The 13,648-nt window shown below is 47.9% G+C and overlaps 1 protein-coding gene across 2 annotated transcripts in view; it reads left to right on the forward strand.

The window, feature by feature from the left end:
• The window catches only part of prkar1b (protein kinase, cAMP-dependent, regulatory, type I, beta), a 97,516-nt gene that overhangs the window by 10,161 nt on the left and 73,707 nt on the right, over nucleotides 1-13,648 (forward strand). Inside the window, exons 1-2 of one of the 2 annotated variants that reach the window (XM_010889452.4) lie at nucleotides 6,969-7,566; nucleotides 9,509-9,679. In XM_010889452.4, coding sequence (XP_010887754.1) covers nucleotides 7,564-7,566; nucleotides 9,509-9,679 — 174 coding nt within the window. In that variant the 5' untranslated portion in view covers nucleotides 6,969-7,563. Of the gene's footprint in view, nucleotides 1-6,968; nucleotides 7,567-9,508; nucleotides 9,680-13,648 lie in introns of those variants that run through there. The other variant, XM_010889451.4, reaches the window with a different exon arrangement.

The following is a 13,648-nucleotide window of genomic DNA, read 5'->3' on the forward strand; positions in this document are numbered from 1 at the left end:
ATACTCACTGTAATTTATTTGGGCTATATTCCAAAGGTGTGTGTGCGTGTGTGGGTGCGTGCGTGCGTGTGTGTGCGTGAGTACTTTCCAGCACAGCTTTCCCTCCCTGAATGTGTGTATATATCCATTTCCCTGTATCTGTGTGTGGTCAGTCTCTGGCTCTCTATGGCTTCTTCGTAGCTGCTCTTACTGTGGGTAAGTAGAAGCAGGCCCGTGACCGACACACTTCTGGTTCCGGTCCGGAGACAAGCAGCTCTGGTTCAGTGGCTTCTAACGGCAGATCAGCCATTTTGGAGCGCTCCAGTCAAACAGAGTGGAGGTGGATCCCGTGATTGTGGCTGTCCTTGCTGTGTCTACTCAGAAAACCATGCAGGGAATTAGGGGGATAATGGAACGAAGATGCTTTTCCAGACCTCTGAGGTGGCCGGTGTGTGCGTCTGCTGAAACACACACCCACCCACGGCTCAGACATGTTTCCCTGCACAGGATGTCATCCACACAGTCTCCCTCACCAGGCCTGCTCGCCTCAGGTCCCTGTTGTGCGTCATAGAGTCAGTGAGCCTCCTGGCTGCCTTTATCTCTCTGTTCTCTCTCTTTCTCTCCTCTCGGTTTTCCCTATCTCACTCTACCCCCCTCTCTCCTTATCTCTCTCTCCCCACTTCTCGCTACCCACCCCCTTTATACACCCCCCCCATCCCACCCCCCCATCCCGATCTTTTTCTCCCCCTCTCTCTCTTTCTATATCTCTTCCCCTCTCTCTTTTCCCATCTGGCTCTCTATACTATGGAGGTACCCAGAGACAGGGTTTGGCTGGCCCTGCAGGAGATAGTCAGTTGATCACCTGGGCCGTCATGAGTCCTGGAGCCTGCAGCTCTCTGGGTTCCCATCAACAGAACAGTGGGTAGTGCCTCTCTGAAATTGACCTGGGGGCGTTGGGGGTTGGAGCAGTCATAAAGGCAAGGAAACAGGGGGATCCAAATAACTGTAAGATGGATGATGTTGTGCAGAATATGGCTGTGGTTCCAATGTATGTACACCTATACACCTTCTTCTAAATAAATGTATCTGCGGTCTGGCTGATGTCTTTTATTGCTTGGGTGATAAGAAAAGCCCACAGGCAGGGAAAACACACAGCAGCCAGAGCATGTGTTTGCGTATTTCTGTTAGGCACCGCCTACTTTGTGACGTGCACGTGTGCGTAACTCTGTTTGCTCTGTGCGCTCCCCGAAAAAGACCGCCATGAAACAAACGGGCTACAGGAAGGTTTTCAGAGCTGACATCCACTATGTTGCGGACATTCTAATTTTGGGAACCGAAATCTGCATTCACATGTCAGAATAGCAGCCCAGTCCTGCTGCCCTCCATCAGGCTTCCTGTCATGTCCATTTTTGGTAGTGGGGGTACACGCTTCACGCATCCGATGAAACATCCGATTCCATCTGTGTTAGTGGCGTGCCGATTTCAACATTAAGTTTAATTAGTGAGTTTGTCGATGGAGTTCGACCCATCTCAGGACCGCTGACACCCAGTCGGCTGCACTGGGAGAGTGAGGGAAGAGAGACGCAGAGCAGCGTTGGTAAGCAGAGCGGTGAAGAAGCCCCGTCTGTCTGTGGATGGGTGTATTTTTAAAGGCCTGTCTTATGTAAGACAGACACCGTCTCCTAACACACTCCTCATTCCCTCCCTCTCTCTTTCCATTATTCATCCCACCATCCATTCTGTCCTCTGATGGTGTAATGGTTTTGCCCTTTCTTTTATTTTCCATCCTTCCACGCATAGCGATATTCCTTTCTCTCTCTCTCTCTCTCGCTCTCTCTCTCTCTCTCTCTCTCTCTCTCTCTCTCTCTCTCTCTCTTGCTCGCTCTCACTCTCTCTTTTCATTTCTACCAGATTTCCCATTCCTATGTTTGTTCGTACTTCACAGTCACTCTCTGTCCACAAGAATTCCCACTGGCTTTCTAATTTTTGCCCAGAGAGATGAAACGGGCTGAGACTGCTGGGCCAGCCAGCTGCTGTTTGAAGCAATATCCGATGTCCCTCTATGGCTGGTGTGGTGGTTGAACTGTGGTTGAACCATCCAAGGTCAGTAATTAGGATTTAGGAAGGATTGAGAACAGTCTGTGTGTGTTCGACTGTGTTCAACATCCCAAGCGGTGAGCTGTGGGAGGCAGACCGAAGAGAGGACTCTCTTCCAATAGGTGACGTTGTTCTCAATGGATCACAAGTGAACTAGCCTCATTGACGTCTCATGGCAAAATCATATACTGAAAATGGGTATTTGAAATACAAGCCTCAATTCTGATTGTCCAGAAATAGTAGAAACAGGTGAAAATGAAAATTGTCAAAATGTCAAGCCTCTCATGATTTCTTTGATCAGACAGAAATCAAACCTGGTTTATTGTGTCACCGGGGGCGGAGCTTAACAAGCAGCAATCCTGATACAGGCATTTGAGGGAGGGTACTTGAAATGTAAAATAGTCTTAGCTGAAAATCTGTAAAATTATAGAGACCTAAAAACAGCTGTGACATTAACTTTTTATGGCCAATCGAGACTACAAGTGACCTCATCAATGCAGACGAGAAAGGAAATTAGTGAGGTGATATGGTCTCTCTAGCTTCTTCTGGGCCTTTTGTGAAGGGAAAGGCTTATAAAATTTGAAATAGTTTTTCAGATAATATAGCCTGTGGCTGTGTTCTAATTACTGCATTTTTAATCTCTGAATACCTCAAAGGGGGGAGGGAAAATGCACTGTTATAGGGATTCACACGTTTGGTTTATGTACAGGAATGGTTTATGTACAGTTCACACTGGGTAAAGTCACTCCCTCACAATAACCTACAGTGGGGCAAAAAAGTATTTAGTCAGCCACCAATTGTGCAAGTTCTCCCTCTTAAAAAGATGAGAGGCCTTTAATTTTCATCATAGGTACACTTCAACTATGAGAGACAAAATAAAATCCAGAAAATCACATTGTAGGATTTTTTATGAATTTATTGGTAAATTATGGTGGAAAATAAGTATTTGTCAATAACAAAAGTTCATCTCAATACTTTGTTATATACTCTACAAGATACTACAAGATTTTCACACACTGTTTCTGGTATTTTGGCCCATTCCACCATGCAGATGTCCTCTAGAGCAGTGATGTTTTGGGGCTGTCGCTGGGAAACACGGACTTTCAACTCCCTCCAAAGATTTTCTATGGGGTTGAGATCTGGTGACTGGCTAGGCCACTCCAGGACCTTGAAATGCTTCTTACGAAGCATGTCATTCTCCCAATCCTCTTCTGGACCATCCAAATGCTCTTTAGCAAACCTCAGACGGGCCTGGACACGTACTAGCTTAAGCAGGGGGACATGTCTGGCACTGCAGGATTTGATTCCCTGGCGGCGTATTGTGTTACTGATGGTAGCCTTTGTTACTTTGATGCCAGCTCTCTGCAGGTCATTCACTAGGTCCCCCCGTGTGGTTCTGGGATTTTTACTCACCGTTCTTGTGATAATTTTGACCCCACGGGGTGAGAACCTGCGTGGAGCCCCGGATCATGGGAGATTATCAGTGGTCTTGTATGTCTTCTATTTTCTTATAATTGATTTCTTCACACCAAGCTGCTTACCTATTGCAGATTCAGTCTTCCCAGCCTGGTGCAGGTCTACAATTTTGTTTCTGGTGTCCTTTGACAGCTCTTTGGTCTTGGCCATAGTGGAGTTTGGAGTGTGACTGTTTGAGGTTGTGGACAGGTGTCTTTTATACCGATAACAAGTTCAAACAGGTGCCATTAATACAGGTAACGAGTGGAGGACAGAGAAGCCTCTTAAGAAGTTACAGGTCTGTGAGAGCCAGAAATCTTGCTTGTTTGTAGGGCACCTGCAAGCTCAATTGAAGTGTATGGCCGGAGATTACATCCCTTCCGGTGCAGAAGTTTTACGGTTCTAGACGTCCTAGTTGAGCAAGCAGCTTTATAAGAACAGGAACCACATTGGATGTGCTTCGGAAGACATGTCTCAACATCGACTGTCCTGAGTCTGTTGGGTGCTGCTGCGATGAAGCACAAATTGGATATAATTGGACAGTCAAATGTGGTGTAAGAAAACCAAAAAGTCACACAGGTGCATTTAGTTTATGTACAGATGTCATTGTGTGAGTCAGCGATTCCTTATATTGTTGTGTGTTAGGAGGTACCTGTTTTCTATCTGTTCTTAACACTGCACACCAAATCACCTCCTTTCCAAGGGAATATCTTTCCTCTGTCTCTCTCCCAGTCTGCTGAATTATTACACTCTTTTCATTGTTCTTAATCTTTACTAAGTCTTATCATTACAGAAGGCGGGCTGGCCAGGCGGAGGGCCTTCAAAGACCCTTGACTGACAATTTGTCAAATGAGTCTCAGTGTGAAGCGGGCTAGTCCAGAGTGCTTCTAGGAGAATTGGCCATAAAACTAGATTACCCTCTCCACTCCCACCTCCACCCAAGTCTGATGTAGCATGACCAGAGAGGATAACCTCTGAGTGGTAGTACAGTGAGTATCAAGCATCTTAGTGTTGCCCTGGGGGGGTGTTTATGGGTATTGCCTATTTGTTTAACTACAGAACACATGCAGACAGAGAGACTGCAGGTCTTGGAGAGGAGAGCGAGGGAACAGTCCATGAGATGAGTCATGATCATTGTCTGAGGGCACTTACCTGAAGGCACTCCGGTGACCAGCCTTTTGTCTGGTGGCAGCAGCTTCAAGTCCCTCCAGGAATGCACTCGCTGCTTCCCAGGCCTCAGCCCCTTGGATCATGCTTCAGGGGAGAGAGGTCACCCTGGTTCCCCCTGGATGGCTGACACCACGGTGGTCCCTGTTAGGCTCATTGCTCCCTTCATTATCCTGTCATCTACTCTCCTGTCTACTCCTGTCCTTTTCTCTCCTGTTTTCTCCTGTCCTCTGCTCTCCTGTATTCCACTCTCCTGCCCACTAATGTCCTTTCCACTACTCTCTGGTTCTGTACGCTTCTGTCATCTCCTCTACTCCGGTCCTCCCCTCCCCTCTATTTTCCTGTTCACTCATGTCCTCGACACTCCTGTCCTCTTCTTCACTTGGCTCCTGTCCCTCTGAATAATGGAACAGGGAGTTTGGAGTAGGACAAGGGAATAACTGTAAAGAGTTGGAGGACGAAAGGGGATAAACTGGAAAAATAATTAGACCCATTAGAAATAGAATACAGAGACTTGGTGCCGTTGGTGGCCAGAGAGTGCACCATCACTGTCAAAGCCCTAGACTATTGGGCTTTTACAATGCACAGTATTTCTGTCGGTCGGCCGAGTCAGAAGGAGTGTATGTGTCTTTCTGGTGGCACAGTATGTACGTTTGGGGTTGAGCAGGGCAGGTAAGACTCGAGATCATACGTGTTTTAAGACTCATAAGGGGGTACTCCAGGGGTACTCTGGGCTGACATGCGTAGCGTCTCATCCCCGGTACAGTGTGTCAGAAGGTTGTGTCCTGGATAGGCACAGGGTGGTTCGGTCGAGATTCTGAAGGAGAGTGGTTTGGTCTGAGTGAGGACCTCTGAGGAGACCCTGTGTGGTCCTCTGTTCTGAACAGACCTGTACAGTGTCCATCACCGATGTAAACTAAAGCTATACAAGTTGGTTCTGCTCTGTTAGCCTGCTAGCTGTCTGTGGGTGGTGTGACAGTAATGGTGTACTCTCTGTCCACCAATGGCACCACGTATTATTTACCTCCCTGGATTGCCTCTGAACTCTTTGTGTGTCCTGTCATGTAAAAGGAGTGTAGAGTCTTTGACTCAGGAATTAGGAGAGAAAGTGGGTCTGCCCTTCCTCGTAAAGTGTGTCTTTTAAGCTGTGGTTGTGGTTGAGACTCTACTCGCTCACCCAACATCACCCCAGTGACAGGTGTTATCACCACCCACAGCCCTGTCCAAGCCCCACACAGACTACCTGGCCCTCACATCACCGGACAGGCAGTTCCCAGACACACACTGACGCAACACAGTGCTAGCTGAAACTAGGCGCTCATTGTGGCTCGGTAATGGTGTGCAGAGAGATGAGCAGACTGGGCTGTCAGGTTGACTGGTGGAGGTCCCTTGGTTGGGCTACATATCGCTGACTGTGAAAGAGAAGGGCTTTGGTTTGCTCACTTTCAGCGCTGGACGTCACGGAGTGGAAGTCCATGCCACACAATTACAAAAGGAAGAGTGAAAAGCTGAAACATAAGCTTGTTTCCTTTTTGTTGAACCTCACCAGTGTTTGTTTGGCAGGTTTTGAAGCACCTACTAAGGCCATCAGTCAAGGCCTACAGGTTCCTCTATGTCACATGAATCACAGAATTAGTGAGTCCTTATTAAAGTTAATACCACTGTCAGAAAAGGAGCCTTGTCAAATAACCCGTTCAAACGCATCCATTATTCAACCATAATCTGTGATCATCAGAAAAGCTATGAATATCAATGAGGATCGTCGTGTCAAAAGTGAATGCCCGGCTTTTGTTCATGCCTTTTACTTTCTGTGTGTGTCAGTGGGTGTCAGATTGTGTGTGTGTGTGTGTGTGTGTGTGGAGTGGCAGTCCTGTACCATGTCCTCCTTCTCCTCCTTCCCTCCCCTCTCCTCCCTCTCTCCTGGCAGACGGCCGGTGATAATGACGCAGAGAGAGAAAGGAGGGAGAGATAGAGAGCTGAGATGCTGTGGGGATGTACTGAGCCGATTGAGAAATGTGGTTGGAAGGACATAGCCTAACTGACTGGTAACAAACAGAAAACACATGCAGTACAGTGAGTGTGGACGGAGACAAGGACGGAGACAAGGAGACAGAGCATAGGCAAGCAGTGTACACGCCGGGTCTCTGTGATGTCATGGATCCCTAACTGCGTCACTGATTGGATCAATGTCCTCTGTGTGTGTGTGTGTGTGTCTGTGGATTGGGCGAAGGGCTGGGGACACTGGGCCCGTTTCAGACCACTCTGACCTCTCTGGGAGCACCCGGGAGTATCAGAGAGGAGAACTGCATGGTAACACTACAGAACCGCTTTTGTTTGGCAAAGAATGGACTCGATGGATTTGTTCGTGTGAGCGAGCGAGCGTGCGGGTGTGTGTGTCTGTGTGTGTGCGCGCGCGCGCACGAGCTGTTGGCATTCTGCTTCTCAACCAGAGGGTCACGGATGCTAAAGCGCTCTGTTGTCATGGTGATGTGGAAAACGAGAGAATCCTGATTGCGCGAGTGTGTGCGCAAGCGGAAACGTAGAAGATATCGAGAGGGAGAGAGAGGGACCTGGTGTCGCAGGGCTGATGAGGAGAGAGGCTTCCTGCTGTGTTTTGATCTGTGTTATTACCACAACTTCTCTGAAGACACACACACACACACACACCGTCGGGCTGGTCAGCATGGCAGAGGGCATCTTCACAGAGCGTCCAGGACAGTGATGTCAGTAGTCCCGGTGGAGTAGCGGCAGGACTGTAGGACCGGAGTGGTGTTGTTGTTGACACCAGGACACGCATGACGAGCAGCAGATCCCGGGGGCCCGGCTGAGGGACACAACGCAGACCTGGCCCGGACCCTCCACGGCATGGTAAACACCGGCTCCCTCCGCGGCTTTTGGCGCTAACCGGGGCTGGTGGGGGGGGGGGTGTCGTGTCAGCGAGTGGTTGGAGCGCGGTGAGCGACCGAGGTTGTGTTGACGAGTTGAGTCGCTTGGAGAGGAGAGGTTTTTCTAGGTTCAGGGGTTTCCACTTGGCAGGAGGCGTCGCTGGCGGCTGGTTCTCCCGGACATGTGGGCCGGTGTGTCCACGGGGGAAGGTGTTTGGTGGCGATGTTACTCTACGTGTCTGTGGAGGGAGGCAGGACCGAGGCTGACAGGAGGGTTTTGGAGCGCTAAGTGAGGCTGGGAGAAACGACTCGTTGTTCGGGATGTTGTGATACTGTCTGGATTTATTATGTCAGATGGCTGGTTTGAATGGTGGACACCGGGGAGGAATGCTGCCGATGTGGGTTCTGTGAGTGTGTGTGTGTGACCGTGTGTGTGTGTGTACCCTGCTGACGGCGTTCGCTCGTTCTTTCTCCCCCGCTGGCTTTGTTCCCTGAGGGAGTGACTCTGCGTAATGTACCAGTGTGTGTGTACGTGTGTGTTCAAATGTCTATGTGCGTGCTCAAAGCTGTGTTTGTTTACAGCATTCAGCTACATCAGCATGGGTTTCAAGATTTACCTTTACAGTATGATGTTCCAACTTCTGGAACAATTTAAACAGATAGACAATTTAAACAGATTTGACCGAGGTCTTCTGTAGCTCATTCGGTACAGCATGGCTCTTGAAAAGACAGGATGGTGGGTTCCAATTCTGGACTTGGGGAAATAACTGTATGCATCCATGACAAGCTTCTGACAGATGGGATGCATTATTAAGAGGTTGAAGTGGGGGCTTCTGGCGTCCATACGAGAGCTATTTAATTAGTCATGCTGATTAAGGTAATGAGATGCAAACCAAGGGAATATGGTAATATGCCGAACACCCACATCATTCGAAGTGTTCCAGCGTGGTGCTGTGAAACGGGTCTCTCAGCGGTCTTTTGTCAGATCACCTGTATTTGGTCGTCTACAGCGCAAGGAGATGTAAACTGACAAGATTATCAGGACTATCTACTGAAACCTGTGAATCTCTGCTGCAGCTCCGCCTGATATCTTGTCCGATTTGTTCTGAGTGGAGGTCGTTGTTAGGGGATGTGGTTCACTGGTGTGTGTGTGTGTGTTTACTCAAATGTTTTTACGTGTCTGTGTGTGTGTGAGACACTTCATGCCCAAGCCGTGTGTGTCTTTAGTGGAGACAGCTGTGTGTCCCAAGTGGTACCCATGAAGTGGTATAGGTGTCCCTCCTAGTGTTCTTCAGGGTAATTTTAGTGCTCTAGGGACTAGGGCGACACTTGGTCCACAGCCTGTCTGTCTGTCTGTCTGTCTGTCTGTCTGTCTGTCTGTCTGACTGTCTGTCTGTCATCGGCTGCTGTTGTAACACACACAATTCACAAAGTGCTTCCACTCATTATCACAGCATAAACAAAAACAACACGTTGAAGTGGATGTATAATTACAATGACGCTGATACCACCACATACCAGCCCACACACAGGTGCACAGACATAAGTGCAGGCCTTAAAACAAACACACACAGTTACAGACACACAGTCACACACACATTTCGCCGTTGTGTCTATATTATTGGCTTGGCTCTAGTACCTCTTGCTACCGTCTCTCCCTGTAGAATCATGGAATGGGGAAGCATGTCATTGGCTCTACAAGAGACTCCTTGTCACCACATTAAAGGCCTTTTCCTTCAATCTGTGTTTGCTGATATGCAAAATATGTTGGGATTTAATTTACAGTGTACTAGTTAATCAAACACGACCATACAGTTGTTTAAGTTCACTGTCCCTTTAACTTCACTTCACTGTAACATGTATTTTGAAACTTCTCTTTGTCTCCCCCCTCTTTCTTTTTCTTCCTCTCCTCCCTCCCCTTACAGGAAGAGTGCAAGCAGATCCTGGCACGCCAGAAGTCCAACTCCCAGTCGGACAGCCATGATGACGAGGTGTCCCCCCCGCCACCCAACCCTGTGGTCAAGGCCCGGCGCCGCCGCGGGGGTGTCAGCGCTGAGGTTTATACGGAAGAGGACGCCGTCAGCTACGTCCGCAAGGTCAGACACACGCTGAAACACGTGCAAATTAAATAGGAAATGCAATGGACCGCAGAGAGGCTGACCAATCACAAGCTGAACAGGCAATCCCCACAGAGCCTGACCAATCACACGCTGACCAGGCAATCACCACTGAGGCTGACCAATCACACGCTGACCAGGCAATCACCACTGAGGCTGACCAATCACATGCTGACCAAGCAGGCACCACAGAGCCTGACCAATCAAATACTGACCAGGCTATCACCATAGAGGCTGACCAATCACATGCTGACCAAGCTGTCACAGTAGGGGCTGACCAATCACAAGTTGACCACCCAATAACCACAGAGGTTGAGCATGTAGATGACCATTGCCTCCCAAGCCAATCCATCTAGAAAAAGGTGTCTGCTGCACTCAGCCCCCCCCCTCCTCTGTTCAGATCATTACTGTGCTCGTTAGAATGTGATTAATATCACACAGAGTTATTTGCTCGTTAATGACATTACAGCCTGAACCCTCGTCACCACGCTTTAATCGTCTGGCTACTGGAGCGTGTGTGTGTGTGCGTGCGTGTGTGTGTGTTTTAGGATCCTATTATGGATGATAACCCAATTAACAAGCAACTGTTCAAGTCAGTGATCCATGCTCTTGCAGCACTATTCACACACCACACACACACACACAATCAGACTATAACAAACATGCCTTCACATAACTTGAGCTACAAGTGTGACGGACACACTTAATTCAGAGTATTGACAGCAGATTTAAATGAAATGAGGGGTTTAGCTGTTTGATTGAAGGCTGTGTTCTTCAGAAAACAGCTGTTGCATTTCCTAGATGCAATAATATGTAGCTGGCAGACCTGGGTTCAAATACCATTTGAAATCATTACAATATAGGTACACACCGATCAGCCATAACAGTACGACCACCTGCCTAATATTGTGTAGGTTCCCCTTTTGCCACAAATAGATCCCTGTCCCGTCCAGGCAGGGACTCCACTAGACCTCTGAAGGTGTGCTGTGGTATCTGGGACCAAGATGTTAGCAGCAGATCATTTTAGTCCTCTGAGTTGTGAGGGTGGGGCCTCCATGGATCGGACTTGTTTGTCCACCACATCCCACAGATGCTCAATGGATTGAGATGTGGGGAATTTGGTGGCCAAGTCAACTCCTTGAACTCGTTGTTATGTTCCTCAAACCATTCCTGGACCATTTTTGCTTTGTGGCAGGGCACATTATCCTGCTGAAAGAGGCCAATGTTATCAGGGAATACCGTTGCCATGAAAGGGTGCACATGGTCTGGAACAATGCTTAGGTAGGTGGTACGTGTCAAAGTAACATCCACATGAATGGCAGGACTCAAGGTTTCCCAGCAGAACATTGCCCAAAGCATCACACTGCCTCTGCCAGCTTCTCTCCTTCCCATAGTGCATCCTGGTGCCATGTGTTCTCCAGGTAAGCGACAAGCATGCACCTGGCCATCCACGTGATGTAAAAGGAAACGTGATTCATCAGACCAGGCCACCTTCTTCCATTGCTCCGTGGTCCAGTTCTGATGCTCACGTGCCCATTGTTGGCATTTTCGGCAGTGGACAGGGGTCAGCATTGGCACCCTGACTGGTCTACGGCTACGCAGCCCAGTACGCAACAAACTGCACTGCGAAGCACTGTGTTTTCTGACACCTTTATATCAGTACCAGCATAAACTTTTTCAGCAATTTGAGATACAGTAGCTCATCTGTTGGATCGTACCACATGGGCCAGCCTTTCCTCCTCACGTACATCAATAAGCCTTGGCCGCCCGTGACCCTGTCGCCAGTTCACTGCTTTTCCTTCCTTGGACCACTTTTGATATATATTGACGACTGAAGACCGGGAACACCCCAAAAGGGCTGCAGTTTTGGAGATGCTCTGACCCAGTCGTCTAGCCATCACAATTTTGCCCTTGTCAAAGTCACTCAGATCCTTATACTATTTTTCCTGCTTCTAACACATCAACGTTGAGGACAACATTTTCACTTGCTGCCTAATATATCCCACCCACTGACAGGTGCCATGGTAATGAGATTATCAGTGTTATTTACTTCACCTGTCTGTGGTCACAATGTTATGGCTGATCAGTGTATGTGCTTGAGTGAGCTTGTGTGTTGCAATGAAACTACAGCCCTATTTCCAAAATGTTGGGACGCTGTGTAAAATGTAATTAAAAACTGAATGCAATGATTTAAACCCAATATTCAAAAGAAAATAGTACAAAGACAACATATCGGATGTTGGAACTGAGACATTTTATTGTTGAATAGTTGTGTAATGCTAAAAACAATTACCTGGTGAAACATCTCACAACTAATTATTTAAATTGGCAACAGGTCAGCAACATGATTGGGTATAAAACGAGCATCCCAGAGAGTATTAGTCTTTCGGGGTTCACCACTCTGTGAAAGCCTGCGTGGGCAAATAGTGTAACAATTTAAGGGTTGATTTTTGGGCCCTCAGGCAGCAAAGTATTAAAAACAGACACGATCACTGCATGGGCTCAGGAACACTTCCAGAAACCATTGTCTGTGAACACAGATTGTTGCTGCATCCACAAATGGAGTTGAAACTCTACCATGCAAAGATACCATATATAAGATCCCGAAACGCCGTCGCTTTCTCTGGGCCCAAGCTCATTTAAGATGGACTGAGGCGATGTGGAAACCTCATAGACGCCACGTCCTCTGGGCTAAGGAGGAAAGGGACCATCCGGCTTGTTATCAGGGCACCGTTCAAAAGCCAGCATCTGTGATGGCACCGTGCATTACTGAACAAGGCATGGGGGAGTTTTTCAAAATAACACAGCGTCATTCAACAATGAAATTCTTGTGACATGGCAAACGACATCTACGCAGTAAGAATTAAGAAATAAAACAACAAAAATATAGCAAAAATATACAGTATCTCACAAAAGTGAGTCCACACCTCACATTTTTGCACATAGTTTGATTATAACTCTGAAGAAATGACACTTGGCTAAAATGTAAAGTAGTGAGTGTACAGCTTGTTTAACAGTGTAAATTTGCTGTCCCCTCAAAATAACTCAACACACAGCAATTAATGTCTAAACCGCTGGCAACAAAAGTGAGTACACCCCTAAGTGAACATTTCCAAATTGGACCCAATTAGCCATTTTCCCTCCACGGTGTCATGTGACTCGTTAGTGTTACAAGGTCTCAGGTGTGAATGGGGAGCAGGTGTGTTAAATTTGGTGTTATCGCTCTCACACTCCCTCATGCTGGTCACTGGAAGTTCAACATGGCAAAGAACTCTCTGAGGATCTGAAAAAAAGAATTGTTGCTCTACATAAAGATGGCCTAGGCTATAAGAAGATTGCCTAGACCCAGAAACTAAGCCGCAGCACAGTGGCCAAGACCATACAGAAGTTTAACAGGACAGGTTCCACTCTGAATAGGCCTCGCCATAGTCGACCAAAGAAGTTGAGTGCACGTGCCTAGCGTCATATCTAGAGGTTGTCTTTGGGAAATAAACGTATGAGTGCTGCCAGCATTACTGCAGAGGTTGAAGGGGTGGGGCGTCCATAAGACCATACGCCGCACACTGCATCAAATTTGTCGGCATGGCAGTCATCCCAGAAGGAAGCCTCTTCTAAAGATGATGCACAAGAAAGCCCACAAACAGTTTGCTAAAGAGAAGCACACGAAGGACATGGAACCATGTCCTGTGGTCTGAAGATAAACGTATTTGGTTCAGATGGTGTCAAGCGTGTGTGGCGGCAACCAGGTGAGGAGTACCAAGACAAGTGTGTCTTGCCTACAGTCAAGCATGGTGGTGGGAGTGTCATGGTCTGGGGCTGCATGAGTGCTGCCGGCACTGGGGAGCTACAGTTAATTGAGGTAGCCATGAATGCCAACATGTACTGTGACATACTGAAGCAGAGCATAATCTCCTCCCTTCGGAGACTGGGCCGCAGGGCAGTATTCCA

Source organism: Esox lucius, chromosome 11 (assembly GCF_011004845.1).
Source record: "Esox lucius isolate fEsoLuc1 chromosome 11, fEsoLuc1.pri, whole genome shotgun sequence".
Lineage (NCBI taxonomy): Eukaryota > Metazoa > Chordata > Actinopteri > Esociformes > Esocidae > Esox > Esox lucius.